Source organism: Pomacea canaliculata, linkage group LG1 (assembly GCF_003073045.1).
Source record: "Pomacea canaliculata isolate SZHN2017 linkage group LG1, ASM307304v1, whole genome shotgun sequence".
NCBI lineage: Eukaryota > Metazoa > Mollusca > Gastropoda > Architaenioglossa > Ampullariidae > Pomacea > Pomacea canaliculata.
In genome coordinates this window covers 39,685,405-39,708,168 of record NC_037590.1, presented here as the reverse complement: position 1 = coordinate 39,708,168, position 22,764 = coordinate 39,685,405, and the positions used below count along the sequence as shown (strand labels likewise).

The following is a 22,764-nucleotide window of genomic DNA, read 5'->3' as shown; positions in this document are numbered from 1 at the left end:
CCACCATCGCCAAAAGCCGCTTTAGGCAGCCTCCGCTGCGGCCACGCTGCGCACGAGACGGGCCCCGCGGTGCGTCAGCACCAGCTGCAGGTCTGACGTCCCGCTAAAAGCCACGCGCGAGGCGGCCCGCCAGAGGTCCGCTTTAATTTAGCAGCCACCTGAACACTTTCTGCCTGTCGCCGCAGTGTGCCTGGCTTGTACTAAGCTACGACAGTCGTCTGCCATCGATTGGATGCCAAATGTCTTCAAGATGGGCCAGCCTGTCCTTGTACCGCCATCAGCAGGGGGGCGGCCATTGTGTGACTGAAAACTCCTCCCGCATTATTAATATCAATGGACATGAACTTTTATCACTTTGGAATATACAGAATGATATTTAGAAAATGGGGTTGGGAGTGTCTATGGATGATGATGATGATGGCGGCGGCGACGACTATTAAGCGCCGTGCTCCAGAAAAAAAATTAAAGCTAGGCAAAGTAACATAAAATGTATAATGTTTCGTACATATACAAAGCAAATACAAATATACACAAATACATAAAACAAATACACAAATACATACACAAATACGCACAGTGTAATACATACAAAGACACGTGTGCACACATACACGGCACACGGACTCACTATGAGTGCATGTAATCGAGACCCCATCGATGAACCCTCCTAGCACAACGACTAAAAACATCAGAGCCAGTGAAACTATTTCTTGAACAGGGAAGACTTCCGAGCTGTTCGAGAGCTTGAGCAGAATCAATGTGACGGAGATTACAGGGAAGCGAATCCAACAGTTGTGGAGAACTGCACGAGGAAGACCAGGACTTGATGTTTGGTGCTGCCTGGGCTTTCCTGCCTTGGATCTTTACAAGCTTTCACACTTCCCGGCTCTGCCATCACGAAAACGGAATTGTCTGCGTTGTTTTTATTGTTATTAATGCTGTTGTTAACATGTATTTTGATTTTCCTTCTGAAAGCCGAATCCCTTTTCCTAATTTATAAAGTTTGAAAGAACTGGAAACTCCATTCAGCGCACTTGTCCCCTCAAAACACATGCATGCACGCACAAAGACAGAGAGAGCAAAGGGTCAAAAGAACTGTGTACACAGCACGGTCTACACGTACATATAGCCTTGCCTTTACCGCCAGTCACGGACTTTACATTCAGTAATAAGGAAAGAGAGCGAAGGGGAAGAGAGACCTGCATATATATACACACAGAGCTCAATAACGACGAATGATAATAGAAAAATCCAAGTGTTCTTTTCCTCAATGATACAACCTAGTAACCTGAAACGAAAAGTAGAAATAATAATATTATTAACAATAATTTCTACAGCCCACCATTCTGCTGGGAGCAAGCTCAATGACCTTGAGATATCAGTAGACATACACGCGCACACTCATGCACCTACACAAAAACACAGCCAGCGCGTGTGGAAGTAAGGTAGGTGAAGGTAAACATTACTAGCTATTGAAAGTATTCCCAGCAAATGTGGATTACAATCTTCATAAGTGACACTTGTTGCTGCAGGCAACGCATTCTAAACACTGTGGCTAAAGAAAACATGGGGGCGGCCGCACGTATCACGTTTAGCTACGTGGCGCAGACAGGATGTGGGCATGATCAGATGGTGAGACAGGGCTGGTCAGACCCTGAGGCAAGACCATGGAGACGGTAGCATGGTGTGGCCACCTTGTAGTCGATGGCGGCGCGGACAGCTCACGAAGGACCGAAGTCACATGATCAGTTTTGTGCTTGTGTCAGACAATGCCGACTGAGTTGTTCGCAGCTTTCTAAAGCTTGTCGAGCAATCAGTTGGGAAGGCCATCAGTCTGTAAGCATGAGCATCCCATCTGGGACAGAATATGTGCATAGTTTTAAGAGTTCTCTTTTCGGTGGAGGAAACTCTTGAATATCTGATATGTCTGATTATGCGAAGCAGTATAAAAAAAAATCGCAAACCGCGATAATGTGGTTCTCTAGTCAGAAAACATGAATGGGTCTGGTAGCAATTAGTCGCACTAGAGAATTAAGATTTCTTGAAGGTGGTGTAAATATCAGAATACAATCAGAGATGGTTACAAGAATCTCAGTTTGGTCTTCACTCAACTGCAAATTGTTCCCTGGATGAGTTTACATTACTTTCTATGACAATAACAAGTTGCTGCAGCTCAGCAACAGGGCCAGACACAAGAAACTGTGATTGTCAGCGTTCATGCGCTAACGGGTTCAAGACTGACGAATAACAGGGCCCAGTAGGTGGACATAGGTGACAAGACTCGTCCCAAAAACAAAAGCCCTCTAGCACCTAATACTTCACAGCAACAGGGGTGGAGGTCGAATTACTATCACAGAGTGCGGTTTGTCAGGTAGGGGTGGGACCATTTCATGACGGTGCCAGAGGCCAAAAGTCATATGAAGCCGCTGGAGAAGGATGTTGTGGTCAAGGGTATCAAAGGCCGCAGATGCATCAAGCATTAACAGGACTAAAATTCGATCCCGATCACAGGCTGACAGCTAATCTCTGATTACACAAAGCAGTGCTGTCTCGGTGGAATGGTGCTCGCGGGTAAGCAGATTGAAATGGCTCTAGTCTGAGATGGTTGCCATGGTTTGCGAAGTGATGGTGTAGTTGGCCAAACACTTTTCTAGTATTTTTGACACGAAAGGAAGAAGCGCAATAATTTATTCAGGTCGTTGTAGTAAAAATGGACTTCTTTAGCAACTGGTGTTTGCTGAGGCGTACCGATCAAAAAGCAAAGGAATTCAGAGTCATGAGGCTTCCTTCTTATTGCCGACAGGAGGACGAAAGACACCGCAGTTATATGCCAGTCAAGGCAGTGAAGCAACACAGAGATCAACGGTTTTAGTCACCGTCAGGTTTTAAAAACCTTCCGCGCTGCCTCTGTGATTCTCAGCTCAGGACAGCAGCACCCCCAGCATGTGATAACCTCAATGTAGGAATGTAGGACGAAGCCTGAGGCGGGGAGGGGAAGAAGGGAGGAAAGAGTTAATTCGTTTATCTTGACTTCGTCTCTAGTGGGTCGGAGCCAGGGTTCAGTGATCGGCGGCAGATTCGAGTGCAAAAATCCCACAGCACAGTAAATGTTGTTCCTACAGCACTGGTCATCGAGGTTAACTTGAACTGTCTGGTGTGATCTACCAAACAAGCTGATCAGTCAACTGAGATCAGATTCGAGTTGTCTGACCAACCCAATCATTCGCGGTTGAGCTGAAACTACTATCCGGAGTAGTGAAAACCATTGGTGTAGCCCAGCGCCCTTGATGGTGCTAGCGGCCGCCGCAGAACAGGAGGCGCTTTGTTCCTTGTGTGACACCTGCCAGGCAAAGTAACGGCGAGATAATAGTTCGTACTTGTCATGTTTGATTTTCATCGGATGAGAAGATGCTTCGACAAGGGTCTCAACACGTCAAGGAAAATGGACGCAAGTCTCCAGAAAGCGCTGGTCGCCGAGTTGCCATATATTATTAAGGCAGAGGCAGGTCGAGAAAAAGACAACGATACAAAATTGTAGCTGTCTGTGGTCAAAATACATACCAGAGTATTCATTGCTCTATAGGGAAGGAGAAGTTATGGGGTCAACATAAAAAATCTCACTATATCACATAGAAACACGTAGCTATATGTAGAGCAGGAGGCAACGGAATTCTAACTCAAATGCTCAGAACGTCTCTCAAAATTTGTCACAAGCTTTCAAGCAGACGACCATTGTTTCAACTACATCATCAACCCACGTACAGCTTGAGTGACGACAACATGATGTGACACTGCACTTCAAATACATTCGCGGACTTGAATGTTATGGTCAAACATGTTTCTTTGTTCTCCACGTCAACAAAAACTTCACCTTAATTTCATTCTTGTCCCTTTACATTCTACCCATCTGTCCCACAACAGGAAAACAAAGCATGGCTTCTGTGTCAGTCTTGTTAAAACACGAAGGAGAAGACCGTCTACGGAACTGTCTTGTTTCTGAAGTTGAAAATAATCTGTCACTGTGATGAGTTCTCATCGCTTCTTCAACTTTTTCCTCCGAGAGCTCCATCACTGGCAATTATTTCCTGGACACGCGAGACCCCGCAAGATACAGATAACATTCACTGCTTTCACCGTGTTATCACGCGAGTCTGTGAGACACAGAGATGTTGCTAAACACTGCTACTGCTAACACATCTGAGTCTGGTATATGGTGCCTGCATATAGACAGAATCCAGACGACAACCACTCATCCGGGCATCGGGGATATGGCGCTCGTTTTCTTTGAAGACAGCGAGTTAAGGGACAGGCTTTTGGAGCTGGCGCTTCTGGACGACGACGTCAGGAGAACGTTGTCCAAGACCTTCAATGCTTTCTGCGACTCTCTGTGGAGAAAACAATAAATACAGATGATAAACTGAATGCATACTGAGTCAAAGCATAGAGTATCCCAGAATATTACACTAATAATAAGGCTAGATTTCAGATAACTTTAACGCTTTTTGGGGTTCATCCCTCACCCTGGGCAGCTCTCATTAAAATAAAGTTCTTAGTGGTTACATGACTTCTCTTGTCAGAAAGTTAAAAGCGCAATTGTAGAAGAACTTTAGCAAGCTTTATAACTTGCAGCAGCTGGAATCATTACTACACAAAACATGTTTTGAAGTTAATACATAAGAATGAATTAAAAACACTTTTACTACAAAAGGTATGCAACAATGATAGTTTGCAACACAAATGGAAACCCAAACAGCAGGATAGTCTTAACCCGTGTCTCTGTTGTGGTAAATAACATTTGTGTTTAACGACTGGTGGCGAGAGGTACCACTAGGAACATCTCTATTTATATAAGTAACAAATATGCAGCAACACACTAGAGGTTTCCAACCTCTAGCACAGAATGATTTTTCTTCCTTCTGTAAATCATGAATAAATGTATCAATGGGTACATGTGCATCTATGCGTAATATGTAAAGTCTATAAATATACATACACGCACGTGTGTGTGTGTTGGTGTGTTTGGGAGCGATCTGTACTTGCTGTCTTGTCGGACACCTGTACACCATGATCCTGAATACAATCGCTTAGCAACAGAAGACAGACAGACCGCAGTAAAAGGCACAAGCAGAAGTGGTTCAAACTAAAGTGCAGCGAGGAGTTCAGCTCAGCGTGCAAAAGCAGCTTGGTGTAAGAGATCAGAGGTAAAAGAAACTCTAGGGAGAGGGGGTGGAATGCGCTCTGGCACGTGACAGTGGGTGAGGGTTGGTTGATGTTGGCGGTGGAGGGCAGGGAGAAGACTTTTTATCCTTGCTTTAGTTTAGTAACTTATACTCCATCCTATGACAGTATATCCATCTTTCGTGATCCTCAACCTCATTTCTCAGTAATAACTTGTAGATACTAGAGATGCAGATCACCATTAGTCTGGAAACATTAAACAAAATTGCTTCTATCATCGGCTTCACAAAGCCTCCCTCCCCCACTTCTGACGACCGAACCGTCTGGTTTGTGAGAGAGAGAATCATCGTCTGCTAGAGATTGTTGTCCTGAGATTTGTGTTCCTAATTGTGGAGCAAATACTTCTGTTTGTATATTAGATTATGTCTGTAAAGCTGATTAGAGAAACAATTTTCGACGAGATGTTGAATTTGATGTGGTATTGTGGAAGATGACAGCAAGTTCGTATTTCGTCAGCGGTCCAACACCATTGGCAGCAGGCTAGGCAGAGCATCTCTTAGTAACACAAGCCGAGAAAAGACACAAGCAACACTCCAGTTCGTTCAAAATCCAACTATTTCATGTCAGGAGGTGTACGACAGTTACAATTCTAACCGTTATGATATCTCGGGTGTTTGCTGCTATACAACCATGACAGTCGTGTTGTGATGTTGAGCTAGCATTTTGACATACCACAGTACCAAACGCGTTCAAATGGAAATTTTTATCTTAAGAACATCTTCACATCAAAGTCTCAAAACTAATATTTCATGTACTCTTATCCTCCATATTATCGATGAATTTTTTTTTCATTTCTAAGTCACAATCACTCTGTGCTTTGATGTGATTAGACCGCAGACTTTCCCTCCGACGAGTCGCACTCCTGATCTTTCATTAGAATACTGCAGGGTAGCGAGGATCAAACACACAGCCCACGCTCAGTTCTGCCGACCCCTGAACTATCGACAAACAAGGAGGAGGGTCGACACTAAGGGTGATTCCTCTGAGGGTAAGTAATCCTCACCACAGCGTGATTAAGATACGTATCGGGCCCGACCCCGTCTCTCTCTCTCTCGTGTGTATGTTTTCACTGCTAAACTCCACCACCAGGATTCGCCTACCCCTCTCCCCTGCCACCTCCGCAAGTCTACGAGTGAAGCGACATTTAATTGACTGGCCAAGTCTGTCTGCTCTTTGAATGTCAGACAACGAGCGAGTTTTCGAGTGGATGGTCTCGCAATTTGGACCTGCCGCTTGTTCCTCTAAATCACATTTATCCCGCCTCGCCTGCCTACAGATGGCAAGAGCAGGATGGGGAGGTGGTGGAGGAAGTAGGAGAGGACAGGAGCACATAACAGTCTCCTCCCGCAGCATGTTGCAGCGCTGCACGGTACAGAGGTCACGTAGAGGGAAGAAGATGACCTCATGTCACATATGACAGCAACCTGCTCAGGTCTACACTCCCGTTCACTATCTCTCACCTTGCTTCTACACTCTTAAAAATCTAATTTCACCTAGCCTTCATCTTGCGACAGGAATGTATTTTGCGATGCCTGCTCAAAGACTTTTTTGTGAAAGGCCAAGAAATGGGAGTTGCAAAAAGAGAGAGAACATTGCCAACCACTAGTCTCTCTTCTCCAGGTTTTCACTACCAGAGCAAACGTCATTCTACAGCTGGTCCTTGCTATAGCATTACTCATCATCTTACAGCTGGTCATTACCATAAAATTATTGCTGGTCCTTGATATGACATTACAAGTTACACAGACCTGGGGCTGACCTGAGCTCACGCACCCGTGATATTGTTATTCATAGAGAGCCCATCAACTTTCAAAAATGTCTCCTCTTCCTTTCGGTTTAGAACAGCATATTTCTTTTTGCTCATCTGTGTGTCTCTCGTCCACACCACTCTATTTTACATATTTACATAAAGCTGACGTGCAGGCACATTCTCATAAAAACACACACATACGACATTCATGTACACATACCCAAAACACACACAATCTTCTTACTCTCCTCCTCTTTCACTCCCTGTTGCAGCTAGTCAGTCCATCTTCATGCAGGATTATCAAGGAATTGTAAAAACTCCCAAGAGGCTCCAGATTTTCAACTCTGCAACCTATATGTAGTGTTCCTTACCTGCACAAACTCTAGCAAGAAACTTCTAGAGAAATGTCAATCCCTCCTCGCTATCACTGGCACCTCAGGGTTTTCTTATTAAACAGCGGTGATCAAATGATGAAAATAGAGAGGCTTAAGAAACACAAAGAAACAAAGGGAAAAGTGTGCAAGCAAATGGATGATGAAGTACATCTCAGGATGGGAGAGAGGAATGCACAAACCACATCTAGATAAAAAGAAATGGAGTTCAGAAGATCTCTTATATTTATGAATGTCTTGCATTCATATAGGTCTGCTACAAAAGCACCACAACACAGCAATATGCATACACAGTGTTGTTTGGAAATGATGATGATGATAGAACATTCATGATTATCAAGGCTGGCTCAACAGCTTTACATAACCACACATACAGTTGTCTGTTTATTGGTGGCGGTCACAGCCTTACAATGGCTGTGAAGACAAGGAATGCAGGAGACAAGGAGTGTAGATTGTTTATGCTTGTTGATGCACATAGACCCAGGGTCTAAAGCAGCAGGAAAAGGGGGAAACCACAAGGAAATGCAGCAAAGATAATAGTCTGCAGAGGGTTAAAGCAATAATACAGGGGTTTTAAAAAATATTTCAAAAGTGTCAGCAGGAGGCGATAGAAGGGGAATAAAAACATGCCAAAGGAGTTATCCAAACATGCTGGATTTACACTGGTTCACACATCAACCCAAAATGTTAAATCAAACCTTAGCAACATGGTGTGTCAACCTTGAGACAAAAGCAGCAGTGTCAATTCGGTAACTAATCAGTTGAAAGGTAATCATATTCAATATGTTTCAATACCTGTGTAGTTGATACATCTGTCACTAGTTTATTGTACTCAGTGTTATGTGCTCACACAGATATCTAGTGTACTGAAGCTGTTTAGTTACAGGTATTACAAGGTTTACTATAGTGTTGTGAGCACTACAATGTTACATGTGTTACAAGATTTACGTTAGTGTTGTAAGCGCTACAATCCATCACACCCTCCTACTCCTATTACTAACACAATTACAATGTTGATGACAGATGTAAATGCTGCTAAGAACATGAATATTTAAACAAAATTAAAATTTAAAATTTAAAGCCATAACCATCATGCCCTCCTACTAATATGCTGGACAAACAAAATAGTTTTAGATAAAGTAGACATTTTCAAACAAAAGCTTTTCACCATTGTTGGACACCCTTATGCTAGCTACATTAACTGTCTGCTGTATAATGCCCATTCTTGATTTCTAAAAGACTGGTAGTGTGCAGTTGTATATTATCTAAAAGGTTTCTCTTCACTGAGTTACTTTCTGGGTTTCTTGATTATATAAAGCAGCTATTTAGCACACTCCTAGATATCCTCTTCATTTATTAAGCCAGTGAATGAAATGACAACTAAGTATGGCAGGTGCACAAACACACATTGCATGCATGCATTAAATATACCTCCACAAACTCTCACATGCAAATACATATGACTCCATAATACATTTAGTAACACAACACTTGACAGACTTCACACAAAAGCTGAGTCTTAAATTAAAGAAAGATGGCGGTGTCGGGGCTGTTTGATTTGGAACTCAAGTTGGGATGAATAATGAAAGGTACATGGAAATAATTACTATTAGAGAATGCTACATGAGGAATGGGGCAGAAAGAATAGTCCTTTTACCTGCCAAGAGGTCCTTCCAGCTTTTCACGCTCTCTCAGTGTACGCAAGATGCGTCGATCCACCATCTTGAGGGTGGCAAAAGTGCGTATGATCTACCAACATAACAACAGAGACTTAGGCTTGTATCATCAATCGCACTGTTTGACATCATTGACTGTTGCTTTTTTGCACTTTATCTTTCTTGTCTCAAGGAAAATAAAAGAGTAACACTATAAGAATTGCATATTTATGTGCCAATATGTGGGCACACGTATGTGCATGTTTATGTTCTCACCATCAAACGCACGAATTCACTTGAGTCCAACTCCAGCATCTCCAGCAGAAGCCGGATCACTCGTTCATTCTTCAGTCCTAGAGTGCCCTGTACATAATAAGCAAGATGAATGAAAAAAAGTTACTAATGGCACATGAGGAAGACAGGAAAAAAAATTATTTTAATCTGATTATGTTTCACCATGTCTGGTCTTTCATTCCTCAGACACCCCAGGCAGATTCTGTTTTGAGGTCCACTAATAGAACATCTCTAGATCCTTAGCAGTTACCTCCTCATCAGGAGTATAGTTTCCTTCACCCTTACAATTAATGGCTCACAGTGTCTCCACACTCACAAGTTAGGGGTCACATCAAACAGCTCTTACCACAGAAACAACAGCCTCTGCACGCAAGTTTTCATCACCGTCTTCAAGATGGCTGTCATTAAAAACATGCCAAAACAAAATTGAAGTGCACACCTTTTGATGGATAAACAATCATTTATTGCAATCTAATTCTGACATGAACAAAGATACGTGTTTATTAATTGCAGAGTCTTATGGTCTTTACTAAGAACTCTGAAAATTTAATGCGGTCTGTGGCTATCCACTGGGGCCACATACCAAAATTAACAAACTAAGCCAGTAAAGCAGATAAAAATGAAACACTAGTGCAGCACACAAACTGTTAACTCATTCTTTCGTTACCATGATATTTCCATTGCTACAGTGCTGTCAGTCTGCACTAGGTCTTTGGTGAAAGCGAAGAAAGGGAGGGAAGAGTGTGTGCGTGTGTTGGTGGAGGGTTAGGGGGGTTGTGTTTAAAAGAAGCTGGGTCAGTGCATAGTCTAGTATGATAATGTCAGGGAAGAAGACTTTGAATATAAAGCAATTTATTTCTCACTTTTAATAGCAGGAGAGGTCTATTTCTTATTCATTCTAGTATGATCGATTGTCAGGGGAGATAACTTCAAATTGATCATACTTGAATGAATAAGAAATAGACATCTGCTGCCATTAACAGTGAGAAATAAATACCAGATTAAGATTTTATAAATACTAGAAATTATTTTCTGTATAAAAAATTGAAAATATGTATTACTACATTAATAAAAAAAATTAATTGCAAAAAATTATTTTCTCACGCTTCAGCTTCCTCACAGGCCTTTGTGAAGATCCCCAAAGCAGTCAGGGCCTTGGCTGCTGACAATCGCACCTCCTGTGGAGATTGAACAGCAGTTGTAAAAAAAATAAAGTTTGTGACAATAAAACAATTCTATAACAAAGTATACAGTGAAGAATGATATGGGTTTAATACAAATCAAAATAGTGTCTAGCAGAATTACTTTTGGATGACATTTGTGATATGTTGTTATTGCATGTGCACACACACACACACACATTCATAATAAATACACATGGTTAGCAAGCTCAGAATCCCCCATGACTACACTGCATAATACCATGCATGGAAATTCAGGGTACCATGACAGAATGTGATACTAAACTTGACAGTTTAAGATACTCACACTGTTTGGATCATCCCAAAGCTTCTGCTTTAAGACATTGTAGATCTCCACCATCTTATCTTTAACAAACTTGTGATTCGGTCCTGGGACAAAATACATCCCTTATTTAAAAATACATCCATTATTTATATCACATTTATACTATTATGATACCATACAATGTGTTACTAGTGGATCATAGCTCCACTGAAAAAAGCTTTAAGCAAAAATTTGACTAGTACTGCAGCTCCAAAACAAAAAAGGATGAAAGAACTAGAACAGGCTTTATAAGGACACTGTATCTCTAGAACAGTGCAGCGTGTGTCATTACCAAGAGCAATGAGAAGGCGAGATCCTGAGACTCTATAGTGCCACACAGGGGAATTCTTGAGCTGCTGGAGAATCTGGCCAATGATCATGGCATTAACATGACCAAACTGCCTGACCAAAATCTCCAGTGCCTGAAAGGTCAAACAAATTAAAACAACCCCAAAACCCAGAATGCATCATTATCTATGGCGATCCTATTACTTCTTCCATTAAATCTACTATTGCAACTATTGCATTTCTTATTGTGCTGACTATGATTAATGAAATTCTTTGTATGGTTTTACACTGACATCAGGTGTTTATGTTTCCCTTTCTAATATAAATTTCAACATGGTTATTTCCATTGCTGTTTCTACGACTGCTATTTTTACTTTCATCACAATAGTAAAATGGTATGGAAACTCCAATTTCTTTGTATTTTGTTTTCTTGGGAACTGTTTTCATTCAGCTACTTAGAGAAATGACTGTTATTTTTCTGTCTTCTCTCTTGCTGGATCTAACCTTGGCCTTGGTGTGAGTGTCATTAGACTCCTCCAGAGCTTTGATAAGCCTGGCCTCAGCGTTGCCATCATGGATGCAGAAACGACCCAAAAGTACAGCCGCATCAAAGGCAATTTGGTCATCAGGATCAGGATTGCGACAGAAGTGGCTCAAAACCTTCACCAATTCTACAAATGTGGGAATGCTCTGGAGAGTAATAGGTGACAAGTTTTACCCAACAACTTTTTAAACATTTCTTTTTAAATAAAAGGGTAGAGCTGTCAGCCTAAAACAAACACCAAAATAACCATGATGATGATGATGATGTAGTTTTATAGCGCGCCAGTATCCGCATCACAAAGATGCGCTCAATGCGCGGTGATCCCAGCAGCCACCAAACTGCAGGTCAAATGAAAACTTCAAAAAAGTTTAAACAAGTGAGTCTTCATGTAACTGGATGTTAATTTCTGTCTGACATAAAGTCAGAGTTATCATTTGAGAATCAGATTCACATTCTCATTAATCAGACAGATATGTATGCAGAAACCTATGGACACATAAAAACCAAATATTATCTGTACAATATAAGTGGATATGTTTGTTAACTTATGATCAGTGCATACTAAGGGATCCTGGTTTTTGCCTGGATCAGCAAAAGCAAAATCTCCCACACCCAATATCCCTCCTTTGTGACACTACTGCCCTCTTTTGTACACTTTCTTTGTTTGAGTTTTATGCCGTACCGGCAACTAAGGCTATATTATGGCCTTTGATACCTATCATACACAACTGAAAATGATTGAAGTAATGCTTGCTAAGAGTGAAATACCTTGTCAACAAATTGGACATTCTTCCCATCAGTGAGAGTATTGATGAGGTCCAGACGTATCTCGGTGTTGCCCAACACTAAATACTTCAGCACCACCTGCATCACCTCATCCTCCCAGCAGCCTTTATTTGTCAAACAAACAAAGAAGCAAAAACTAATGAAAAAAAAAAAAAACAGCATCAAGCTTGAAATGATAAGAAACCCTTGTAAAATCTCAAATCCTAACAACAACTGCTTGAGACCAACAAAGGATGGTACTCAAAGGATGGATTTCTTGTCTTTGCACAATACTTTCCAAATTCTCTACAGCAGCTAAAATCCATTGTAAATCTCATCAACAAAACTGCACCTTGTCAGTATCAATAAAAGTGAAATAGCAGGGCATACACTTTAACACCTCACTAGTGTCCACACCTCAAAGTCACAAAACTTTGGTAACAAACTGTGCAACTCACTGAAATCTGTAGCCACTCAAGCATAAACTAAGAATAAAGCTACTGAAAACAGCAGCCACTGTGTTAGACATAAGATGCTGAATCTGATTTACCTAGAAGAACAAGAGACTTGGCAGCCTCATATCTCACTCTCTGATCGGCATCCTGGTGCAAACATTCCTTCAACGCATAGAACACCATGGTGTCTCCGCACCGCAGAGTTCCCAGTTGCTAGACAAAAAGTAAATCCATGAAAGCTTATGTAGATTTGCATCTTTCAAATACTATGACAACAGACAAGACTGTTTATCAATCAATTTATATTTTAGCGTTTAATATGCAGATGGTAGACCATCTGAAAGACGATCGTCATGTAATCAAGTCAATCTCAAGAGTTTGAAGTTCAAACTTCAAAACTGATTGTTTTTACTGTATTTTTATAGCTAGGCAGATTAAATGTGTTCTTAATGTAGACGCATCTGCGCTCATGTGTATTTTTTTAATTTGTGAGTGAACAGAAGAGACTGAACCACTAACAGAAAAGACAACTTTATTTCTTTCTAAAAAATATTTTTTGAAATACCTTTGCTGCATCAATTCTTTCTTCTACTCTGGGTGAAATAAGGCTTTCATGGACAACAGACTGTAAGAAAAAAGTTAAGATCAAAATGTTATTTAGAAATTCAAATAAAATTTAGCAAAAGTACATATGCCTCTATTCATTAATGCTCACATATGTGCATAAACAAGCATGCATTACCCTACACATTAACACAAACATTTATATATTTATACACAGATTCTTGCTGAATTTCTTCATTCACATAATGCCAAAAGAAGATGGAGAAATATCTGCAATAAGAGGTTTGTACAAGAAATTGAGCCATTTGCTACCTTAACTATTTCATCAATTACCTTAACTCTTTCCCATCGAAGTCCTGAATACTCCTTGCCTCTTGACTGTGGCTTTATCAGACTCCAGGTGCTTGGTACTACACACAAAGTAAATCTGCTCTCAGTCAAGTGGTCCCAGGCATATGGCGCTAGATTACCATTCATTTCTGTCTGCATAATAATAGTACATTTTGTGTGAAAGTGCCTGCATGTATGTGTTCTTACAGTCTTACTTCAAAGCACAGTTATAGCGATTCTCAATTCTTTTTGGAGATCACAATTTAGAACGTCACTGTGTACTTCCATAGAGCAATAAGATTTGACATTCTGCATGACATTACCTGTTGTTGCAGCTGTTTTTTTGACCTGAGACAGTACTTTTTTCCTATAAAACAAAAATAAATAAAAATAATTAAAATTAATCTAATCAGCAATCTCTTTTTTTTTCTAATTTCATTCACATCAGACATTTAGAAATATAGGCTATTTCTCTCAAGTTTACCTTAGCCACGAAAAAGTTTTTTTTCTCTTGATTAAATTATTATGTCAGAAATATATAAAGAATAACAAGAGGAGATTTTTACTATCAATAAAAATATTGCTGTTTTAGAAATTTTAAGCTCTAAAAGAAAATTTCCTAAGAAATTTCTAAGCACACCTTTTATATTGTTTTAAAAACCCTATTTGAATCCTAATGCACAGGTTTAGTCTTCAGTCTCTAACCAAGCCAACGTGAAGTGTGACAGTACAGAATTGCTGACAACAAAAAGTAGCTTACTCTTCTACCTGTAACATATTTTTTATGGAGCCAGAATGCTAGAGAAAGCTTTTATCAAAGAAAACTTTTTAAATGCATTCAAAAACTCTGCACTCTACCTATGAATTACAGGATACGTGTAGTGCTTTCTTTTGCTATAATTACTAGCGATATATATTGCACACAATTTCAATGAAACAGATAATAAACGATACAACACAATGACAACTATATATATATATGCCACCTACAAAACAAAGTTGGGAATAATAGCTAGCCCATGAAGGCAAATATACATGCAATTACTACAAGGTAAAAATAATGCACAATGTCTCATAACAGCAAGGAAATAAACTGCCTAAAGAATTATTTTTACATTGAAAAAAAAAAAAAAAAAAAAGTTAAAGTATATGCATTTGTCATCGTTGAATTTTCTATAGCCTACCTCCATATGCTTATTAGGAGTAATCTTATCTAACATTGCACCTTACTACAATCAAGCAAATAATGCACAATATATGTTCCTGGGTGTTGCATCTGTAGAACTACTAATGAAGCTTGTGAAAATTACCTGAAACTCTGCTCAGCAGATAACTTAGGACTGAAAAGTGAAAACACTGATTTAATCACCTGCATAGGGAGGAGGGGCGAGGTAATTATTGCTTTCTCAAGCAGCACAGTTATGAAGACTTTAGTCACCTACATTCTAGAAAGACTTCATAAATCAAGAGAAAATGTGTTTTGTGCATAAGTGATGTACATGATAATAGGCTTAACAAAAGAGTGATGTTGGTGCAATGAAATATATGAGATATATATGTGTGTATCTACATACACAAAATGTACCCACAAAGATGTTTCAATCAAAATCTACATACCTTATCTTTCAAAGCTGCAGAGTACAATAAGAAGCTGCATAAACTGTGTTTAGTTTTATTTTAAGTTGTCGCCTTTTTAGGAAAGTTTGATTTTTATCTGATCTTTGATAGGAATATTGTTAATTTTACACAGTAAATCTCAAATTAAAACTTACGCTGACGTTTTTGGGCTCTGCATTCGGTCGTATTCTATCATTTTGTAAAATCTTCTTTCCATGGAAATATGTTTGGGCGTGTTAGGCTTGGGTTTCTGGCGATACAGAACCAGCCTTGTTTCTTCAGCAAGGTTTCTTTGATCTGCAATTCTTTCTGCTGGGGGTCTCTGACCAGGATCTGGATTGGCAAAGGTACTGGCAAATGGTGGGAACTCTTTGTTTAGATTCTGAAAGATTCCAGAGTCGGCTATCAAAAGTAAGAACAAATTGAAAGATGAAAATGTTTTTAGCCTATATACAGATCCCTGGTTTTAAGTATATGAAATTATTTTTAAACTAACATAGACAAGACTATGTTATGCTTTACAAACACAGCAGCAGTGACAATTAAAGAAACTGACACTGGGTGTGGTTGTAGGGCTGGAAGTAATGCCAAACAAATGATGGAAATCATCACTTGTTTCTCTGCATTCACCTATATCAACTACTCATGCTGATACTGTATTACATTAATTCTCTTATATCATTTTCATATTTTCATAACTTTTTAAAGAAAAACACTTTTGAGATTCTTTTCCTTTACTATCAGACAAAGAAGGATAACTATATATATTAATGAAATCATAAGAATAGCACCTATTCTGGCTTTCTGCAGTTGTTTATTTTACATCAAACAGAACATAAAATCACAAGAAACTCAAGGTTAAACGTAAATAAGTCAAGCGACTGTGTGCTGTTAGAAAACAAAAAGGAAAAAAAGACTAATCAAGAATGGCAGTGCCAGTCTTTTTTTCCCATGATCTTAAATTAATTTAGTACTTACTGTTCGTGTGAGGGGCAGCAACTTTGGAGGAGAAATGGGCTTCGGATGGAAAACTAATCGAACGGGAGTTCTGACAGCAAGCCTTTCCATTCTCGGGATCCTTGTAGGAGTTTTTCTCTCTGCTTGCTGACTTGTACTTACAAGTGGCATGGATTTGCTCTATAAATATGGTTCATTATTGCTATTAGGCAGCTACCATAAAATCACAATAATCTGAAAGTTATTGTGGTGACTAAACATATACATTTTAAAGCATCCATTAGTAATCAAAAGAGTGATAAGAAATTAGCACAGAAAATCTGTTAAAACATAGAAGAGTTTGAATCTGATCCAAATAATGGATAAATGATGATGAACCTTTGAAATCTAGATGATTTTGAATAACTTATTTGAAGAGAACATAACAATGAAAATTCATTGAAAGGGTTAAAAACTGTTCATCAATAATTTGCATAAGGAAGGAAAACTGAAAATCTAGTTTTTTTCTTTACATTATGAAAGACGTAATATTGAGAGTAGGATACCTTCGGGGTCATTTCAGGAGGAAGATTTTGCTCGTTTTGCGTTTCTGTAACAAAACAGATGACATGAGATGGTCTCAATATCAATGTAATCCATGATTAACTTATAAGAATAACTTTTACTCTTTTCATTTGCTACTTTTTTTAAGATCTTTAAGGCCGTCACAAGTTCTTTACATCTTTTAGACACTGTACCTAAATATTAAATATTCTATACAGTATTACATGCATGAACACACACACATTCATGTGATCTCTTTCTCTCTCACACACACAAGCACACACAAATATGCATGCCCTTACTGTCAAGATTCTGCAAAAAGCTTGCTTTAGGCAATCCTTCATCAGGTGGTGGACGATACAACACTGACAGCATGGCAGCATCACAGATTTTGTCTTGCATATTATAAACTCTCAAAGCCAGCTTGTCCAGAGCTTCACGCTGAAAAGAATCAAAATTTGCTGACAACATAAACACTAGCTTTTTATCAGATTCTACTTCCCTAATTTCAAGTTTCACGAAATATTTCTTTGACCAGCTATTCATCTGATTACAATTTCTAATGAAATACCATTAAGATATTACTGCTAGAAATTATTATTGCAGAAATTTCAATAGTTCTTTTATTTTTGTCCTCCAAGTCTCTTCTGCCCCTATATGGCTGGTGTTAGGTGTGTTGACAATGTCACATCTCTCTCTGCCTTCAGCAGGTGGCATTTTTGGAGGAAGTGCTCAGTGTTGGTTGAGTAGTTTAATGGTTTGCTTGAAGGCACACTCTAGCCTAGTACTCTGGGTTTTTCCTTCAGATTGCCCAACCATCAGCTCCTGGTTCTTTATTCTTCCCGGGTGCACGAGGAGGATCTTTTTGTCGAGATTGTCATCTCATGGCTGGACCTTATATGCAGCTCTTGGTTGCACGAGGAATCCGTCATTGGATGCTTGGGAATTTTCAGAGTAATAAACAGTGTCATTTTTTACCTCCCCCCCGTTTTGTTAGATTCCAATTCAACTGCTTAATTGTTTGTTCTGGCTGGCCTAACTTATACTAAAGCTAACCTCTGTATTGAAATGTTATTCTTTATCCACTACCCATGACCTGCTAAGTTGGTGATGCTGGCTCCACTATCTGCGGTCAGGTAGCTCGGTCCCAGGTTTCTCTAGTGAGAGTGGCATGTGTGAGAAGAAATAAAGTGGAACCAGGCAAATGGCAAATTGTTCACCTCTACATTGGATCAACACAACATGAAATATAGTCACGAAAAAAAAAATGACACACCAGAATGATATAAAAGAACACTAGACCTAGCATACTGTCACTGCTTTGAGGAAGTTCTGCTACAGTGCTCAAAGGAGAAAGCTAGTGTCCATAAGAAGTTTATGACTAGCCCTAGCCTGGTTTGCAAAAATTTTAACTCACATGAATATCTTTGATGTCACTTGACTTTAGCCGCATTTTCCATGGAAGTTCTGTAAAGTCTGTATTACCTGCCATAATCAAACAGCTTAAGGTAAATGAAAGCAAAAAAAAAAAAAATGAAAGAACTAGAACCTAAAAAATAGGTAAAGAAATATATCTGTGTTGGCTGAGAAATCACATGTATTTTAAATACCCATAATACTTTTTATAATTTATATTTGCTTCCTTTTTAAAACAATTCTCACACATTGTATTTTATAAAAGTATGCCACATATTACTTCTCTTCAGGAAAGAATCAGGAACTGCAAGGCCCACTCTGTTGTATGACAGAGGATCCACTTCAGAAAGTGAGCTTGAGAAGTCACCATACTCAAAGCGATGATGTTCTGACTGCCAATAAAGTAAAGCAGCTTCTTGGTGTTGGTCTGCAACAAAGTGCACGACAAGAACACGTTTTTAAATTTATAGCATTTTCAAGAATAAATGCCAAAGATGTGAACCAAACTAGAAGTCTCTTGTGCACATCGACAATATGGTGATGATTGCCTAAAACTTAAATCAGCTGCTGATGGCCTTGGAAATGCATGTGTAAATTTTTACCTTAAAATCAATATGTTCATTGGTGCTCATTTCATTGAATAGCTGCTGACACTTCCTATCTCATCATAATGAAATGGGTTAATGCATAAGTCAATCTAGAGCAGGGGTGTCAAACTCAATTACCCAGGGGGCCAAATCTCACATCGTCCACAAGGTGGCGGGACGAAGGTTATTATTTAAGCTGATAACTTTTTATTCAACAGTAGAAAACTAAACTTTTTGTTATTAATTTTGTGTAAACAAAATCATACAGTAAAACACAATTAAAGTAATAACAAACAAAGGCTTAGCAGTTTTTCTTCTTAATTTATTTTGTCAGAAATGGACGTTTGACATTTTCTTGGCAACAAGTTCGTTTATGTTTGGAGTAAGTTTCTGTGTTGTGGAGATTCTCAGGATGGACTGCAAGTGTACATCAGTAAGATGACTCCTGTGTGATATTTGTTGATCTTCATCACAGAGAAAAGTTGCTCACACAGATATGTGCTGCCAAACATTCTCAAGATTCGAGCCTAGTCACCCTTTGATCTCGGACCGATTCAGGGAAGTTAACAGGTACTAAAAATCTTCGACCCACGGCCCATGTTCAGGCCAGTGTGTCCCGTGTCAAAGGTCAGATTTATGGGCCCTGCCTTGACCCTCCCTTCAGGTCATCAACAGGAGCGGTGGTAACTTGACCAGTGCACTGTTTGTGGTCTGCACAAACTTCACTAAACTCATCCCATCTCTTGCTGTCCTCGACGGGAACTTTTCTGTTGTTTACCTTTTATACTTGTCGCCGGGCCATTAACAATGATTAACTAAACTTATTTCGCGGGCCAGGTAAAATTTCATGGCGGGCCGGATGTTTGACACCCCTGATCTAGAGTATAAGAACTGAGGTCATCATGAATTTACATTTGACAATGTTTTTTTTTCACTGTAAGATTCATTTATTAAAACCTACAACTCAAATAATATTCTTAAAATAAATAAATAAAATCATCTTACCACTGTTCTCTTGGTTTTGTTTGCTGGTAATCTCAGTGTCCACGTTCTCTTCATTTGTTTGGCTTGCATCTTCAAGCTCTGTGATAAAAGCTGAGCTTGCATCGTCTCTGTTTTCTTCTTGTTCTCCATCTTTGCCTCTTTTCCCAATGTCTTTTTCCTGAACATAATCAGCTCCTAAGCTAATCTGTTCCTCAAAACTTCCCCCAAAACTTTCTGGATGATGAATGACTGTCTCTAATTTTGCATCATCATCACCAAATTCTGTGTCTTCTGAGTTTTCAGGGTTCCTGCCAAATTCTTGCAACAGATGTCCTTTGGCTTGATCCTCCTTTAATGTTCAGAATTAATGTCATATTCAAGAATGTTTACTTTTTACTTTAAAGGAATGAACAAATGAAGTACATGTCTTGTAGATTAGGAACGGTGAAGATTTCTTTGTTTGTAAATTAGACAAAAAATTATCACTGATATCAAGATAAGTAAACTTCAAATGAGATGACCAAGATCAAGAGTAGGCAGCAGAGACCATTAGCGAACTATGATGCTGACAGGGGGCAAAAGAAAGAACAAATGAAGACACAGGAAAATGGAAAAAAAGGGCAAATTAGCAGAAAACCCCGAAGTCTAAGTACATCCATAGATGAAACAAAATGACCGAGAGCAGTCCCCTTTTAATTCTACTGTTCTAGCTCAAATGCGATTAATTCTGCTACTATTTATCCTAAATAATATTGATTCTACTTCTATTTTTCATATACTACGATTTTAAATGAAATTAAGAAACAGTAAAAGTACCTCATGCCAAGACGTGAATGAAGATTTTTCGGTACTCTTTATCACTTCACAACCATTCTGTTCCAAAGGCTCTTTAACAGTAACCTTCTCATCTGCATGCAAAAAAAATGATACTTGAAAGCCAGCGATCTATGAGAGTATTTTAAAACAGCAGAGAATTGTAATGTCCAGCTGTCAAATGAATGTTATAATAATCCTGTTCATAATATCCACCAATGTTATAAAAATCCCGTTATAATCTCTATCAATGTTCAAGGTATCCTATCAAGTAATATCAAAAACATAACTTCATAGATTGTCTAAAAATAAAACACATGCTACCGACTTTTGAAGGAGTTATGGTACCTGACCGCTACATTTTGACAAAAGGATACTCATCATTGCATACCACAAGGGGATTTATTATTCAGGCTGGTGAGTGAGACACTACATAATATGAGTTCAAATATTTCCAGATAATTTGTTCTAAAGAATGAGCATCTTTTGAACCTGCTATATGTAATCTTTCAGTTCTGTCTAACGCATGTCTGTTTCGTTGTCTGGAAAGGAATTATACTCTTCATCAGCCTGATTTATGAGGTGACTCTGTAAAGAAAAGAGATATTTTATAATGGCATTAATGACATTAAAATACACCACTGAAGCATGAGATATATATATATCTGTAAACAAATTTTAACAATGTAACTTCTTTAAGCCTAACTGAAAAGGTCAACATATATTATTAATATGGAAATTTCTATGCTTCTGAAAATGTTATGTGTGCAAGTTCCCCTACCTTGATTTTCTTTTTACCACAAAGTTTTCCCATTTTATCTTCCAACCAAATAACTCTCTTGCGAGCAGCATTGATATCGCCAACACCTTTGTAGAGAGCATCATTGAGATCCGACCGTGCATATGACAGCTCTGTATTTAGCTTGTTCATAACCTAAAATTATGATAAACAAAATAGGTATAATAATATAATGCCAGGATGCTACACTGACAACTTTCAGCATTAAAATTACTATTGCTACTATGGCATTAGTCAATTTGTAACTAATGCTTCTAAGAGGGTCATGCCAGATAGTAAATTTAGTCCAAATTGATCTGAGGGAGAATATATATAAAAAAAAAAAAAAATCAAAAACACAACAATGGATGAAGGAAAGATGAAAAAATGTATGCATGAAAACTGAACAATGAAGTCCAGCTAAATTAATTATTGCACTTTAGTTTCATAATATTCAACAATAACATAAACTGGGACTAGCTGATATCTTGAAAAATAAAAATTAGTTTATATTTAACATACAATGATTGATTGTAGTATGATTAAAAGTAATAAGCCCATTAAATGACCTGTAGAATCAGAACCATCTGTTCTGCTTTTTTCTTTTAGGTCTGCAGCTGCCGTGGTCCATTTTTCTACCTCACTTTTTGTTCTGGCTTGTTCTAGGTGGTTTAAAGACACCCTGAGAGCCTTCTGCATGTTCTTCACATTTCTTTTCTACAAAATGTATCAATATTTACAGTGTTAATATATTCCAACATTCCATTCCTTGTCACACATCATGATTGTTTACATTATAATGTAACAATTATAATTAAACCCAATTATTTCAACAGCTACATAAAGACAATATCAAAGCAATGGATATATTTGTTTCTACTGATTTTTATCCCCTATCTCATTTTTCTGTATTTCCTCCAATTTTAAGATTATATAGCTTTATCTCATATACAGTTCATTTGCAGTGAATTAGCTCCTTTCTGTGGATTTCCAAATGATCTTCAAAGTAAATAACAAGACAAGCTGACAGTAACATTCCTTGAAGCATTCGTAAGGTGCAAAGTGGTAAACATACAAAATATGCACTTTGTGAAAATTATTTAATGGAGTACGCTTTTGCAAAGATTTGTGATGCAATATTTAGTTCGGCTACTCACATGCTCCTTCATCAGAAGATCAGAGCGATGGAGCACAGTATACTTTGATTAAGAATCACCGCACTTTGAGGAATCTCTGGGCGCTTAGGTATCAACAAATGGTCCATATCCTAGCATTAATCAGACATCGC

General features: G+C 38.7%; 1 protein-coding gene across 1 annotated transcript; it reads right to left on the bottom strand.

The window, feature by feature from the left end:
* Positions 1-577: 577 nt before the first annotated feature.
* LOC112561343 lies at positions 578-22,740 on the bottom strand. The gene is made up of 26 exons (XM_025233763.1): positions 22,677-22,740; positions 22,121-22,193; positions 21,191-21,240; positions 20,702-20,793; positions 19,907-20,234; positions 18,595-18,741; positions 18,316-18,383; positions 17,201-17,339; positions 16,901-16,944; positions 16,377-16,535; positions 15,554-15,780; positions 15,092-15,121; positions 14,105-14,148; positions 13,785-13,861; positions 13,453-13,512; positions 12,983-13,100; positions 12,436-12,557; positions 11,628-11,813; positions 11,128-11,257; positions 10,818-10,900; positions 10,434-10,507; positions 9,676-9,727; positions 9,312-9,398; positions 9,038-9,129; positions 8,079-8,100; positions 578-4,385 (listed from the first exon to the last, which is right to left on the bottom strand). Exons 1-26 carry the CDS (start codon positions 22,738-22,740, stop codon positions 4,299-4,301), a joined length of 2,655 nt encoding a protein of 884 aa, XP_025089548.1. The 3' UTR covers positions 578-4,298.
* Between the last annotated feature and the right edge of the window lie 24 nt (positions 22,741-22,764).

Bases quoted from the DNA above. Each gene is read 5' to 3' on its own strand.
- LOC112561343 (XM_025233763.1), bottom strand. From the start codon at position 22,740: ATGGACCATTTGTTGATACCTAAGCGCCCAGAGATTCCTCAAAGTGCG. The intron at 13,513-13,784 runs GTAATTGATGAA...TTTTTCTTACAG, and splicing joins TTCGATGGGAAAGAGTTAAG to TCTGTTGTCCATGAAAGCCT. The intron at 8,101-9,037 runs GTAAAAGGACTA...TTTTGTCTCAAG, and splicing joins CTGGAAGGACCTCTTGGCAG to GTTGACACACCATGTTGCTA.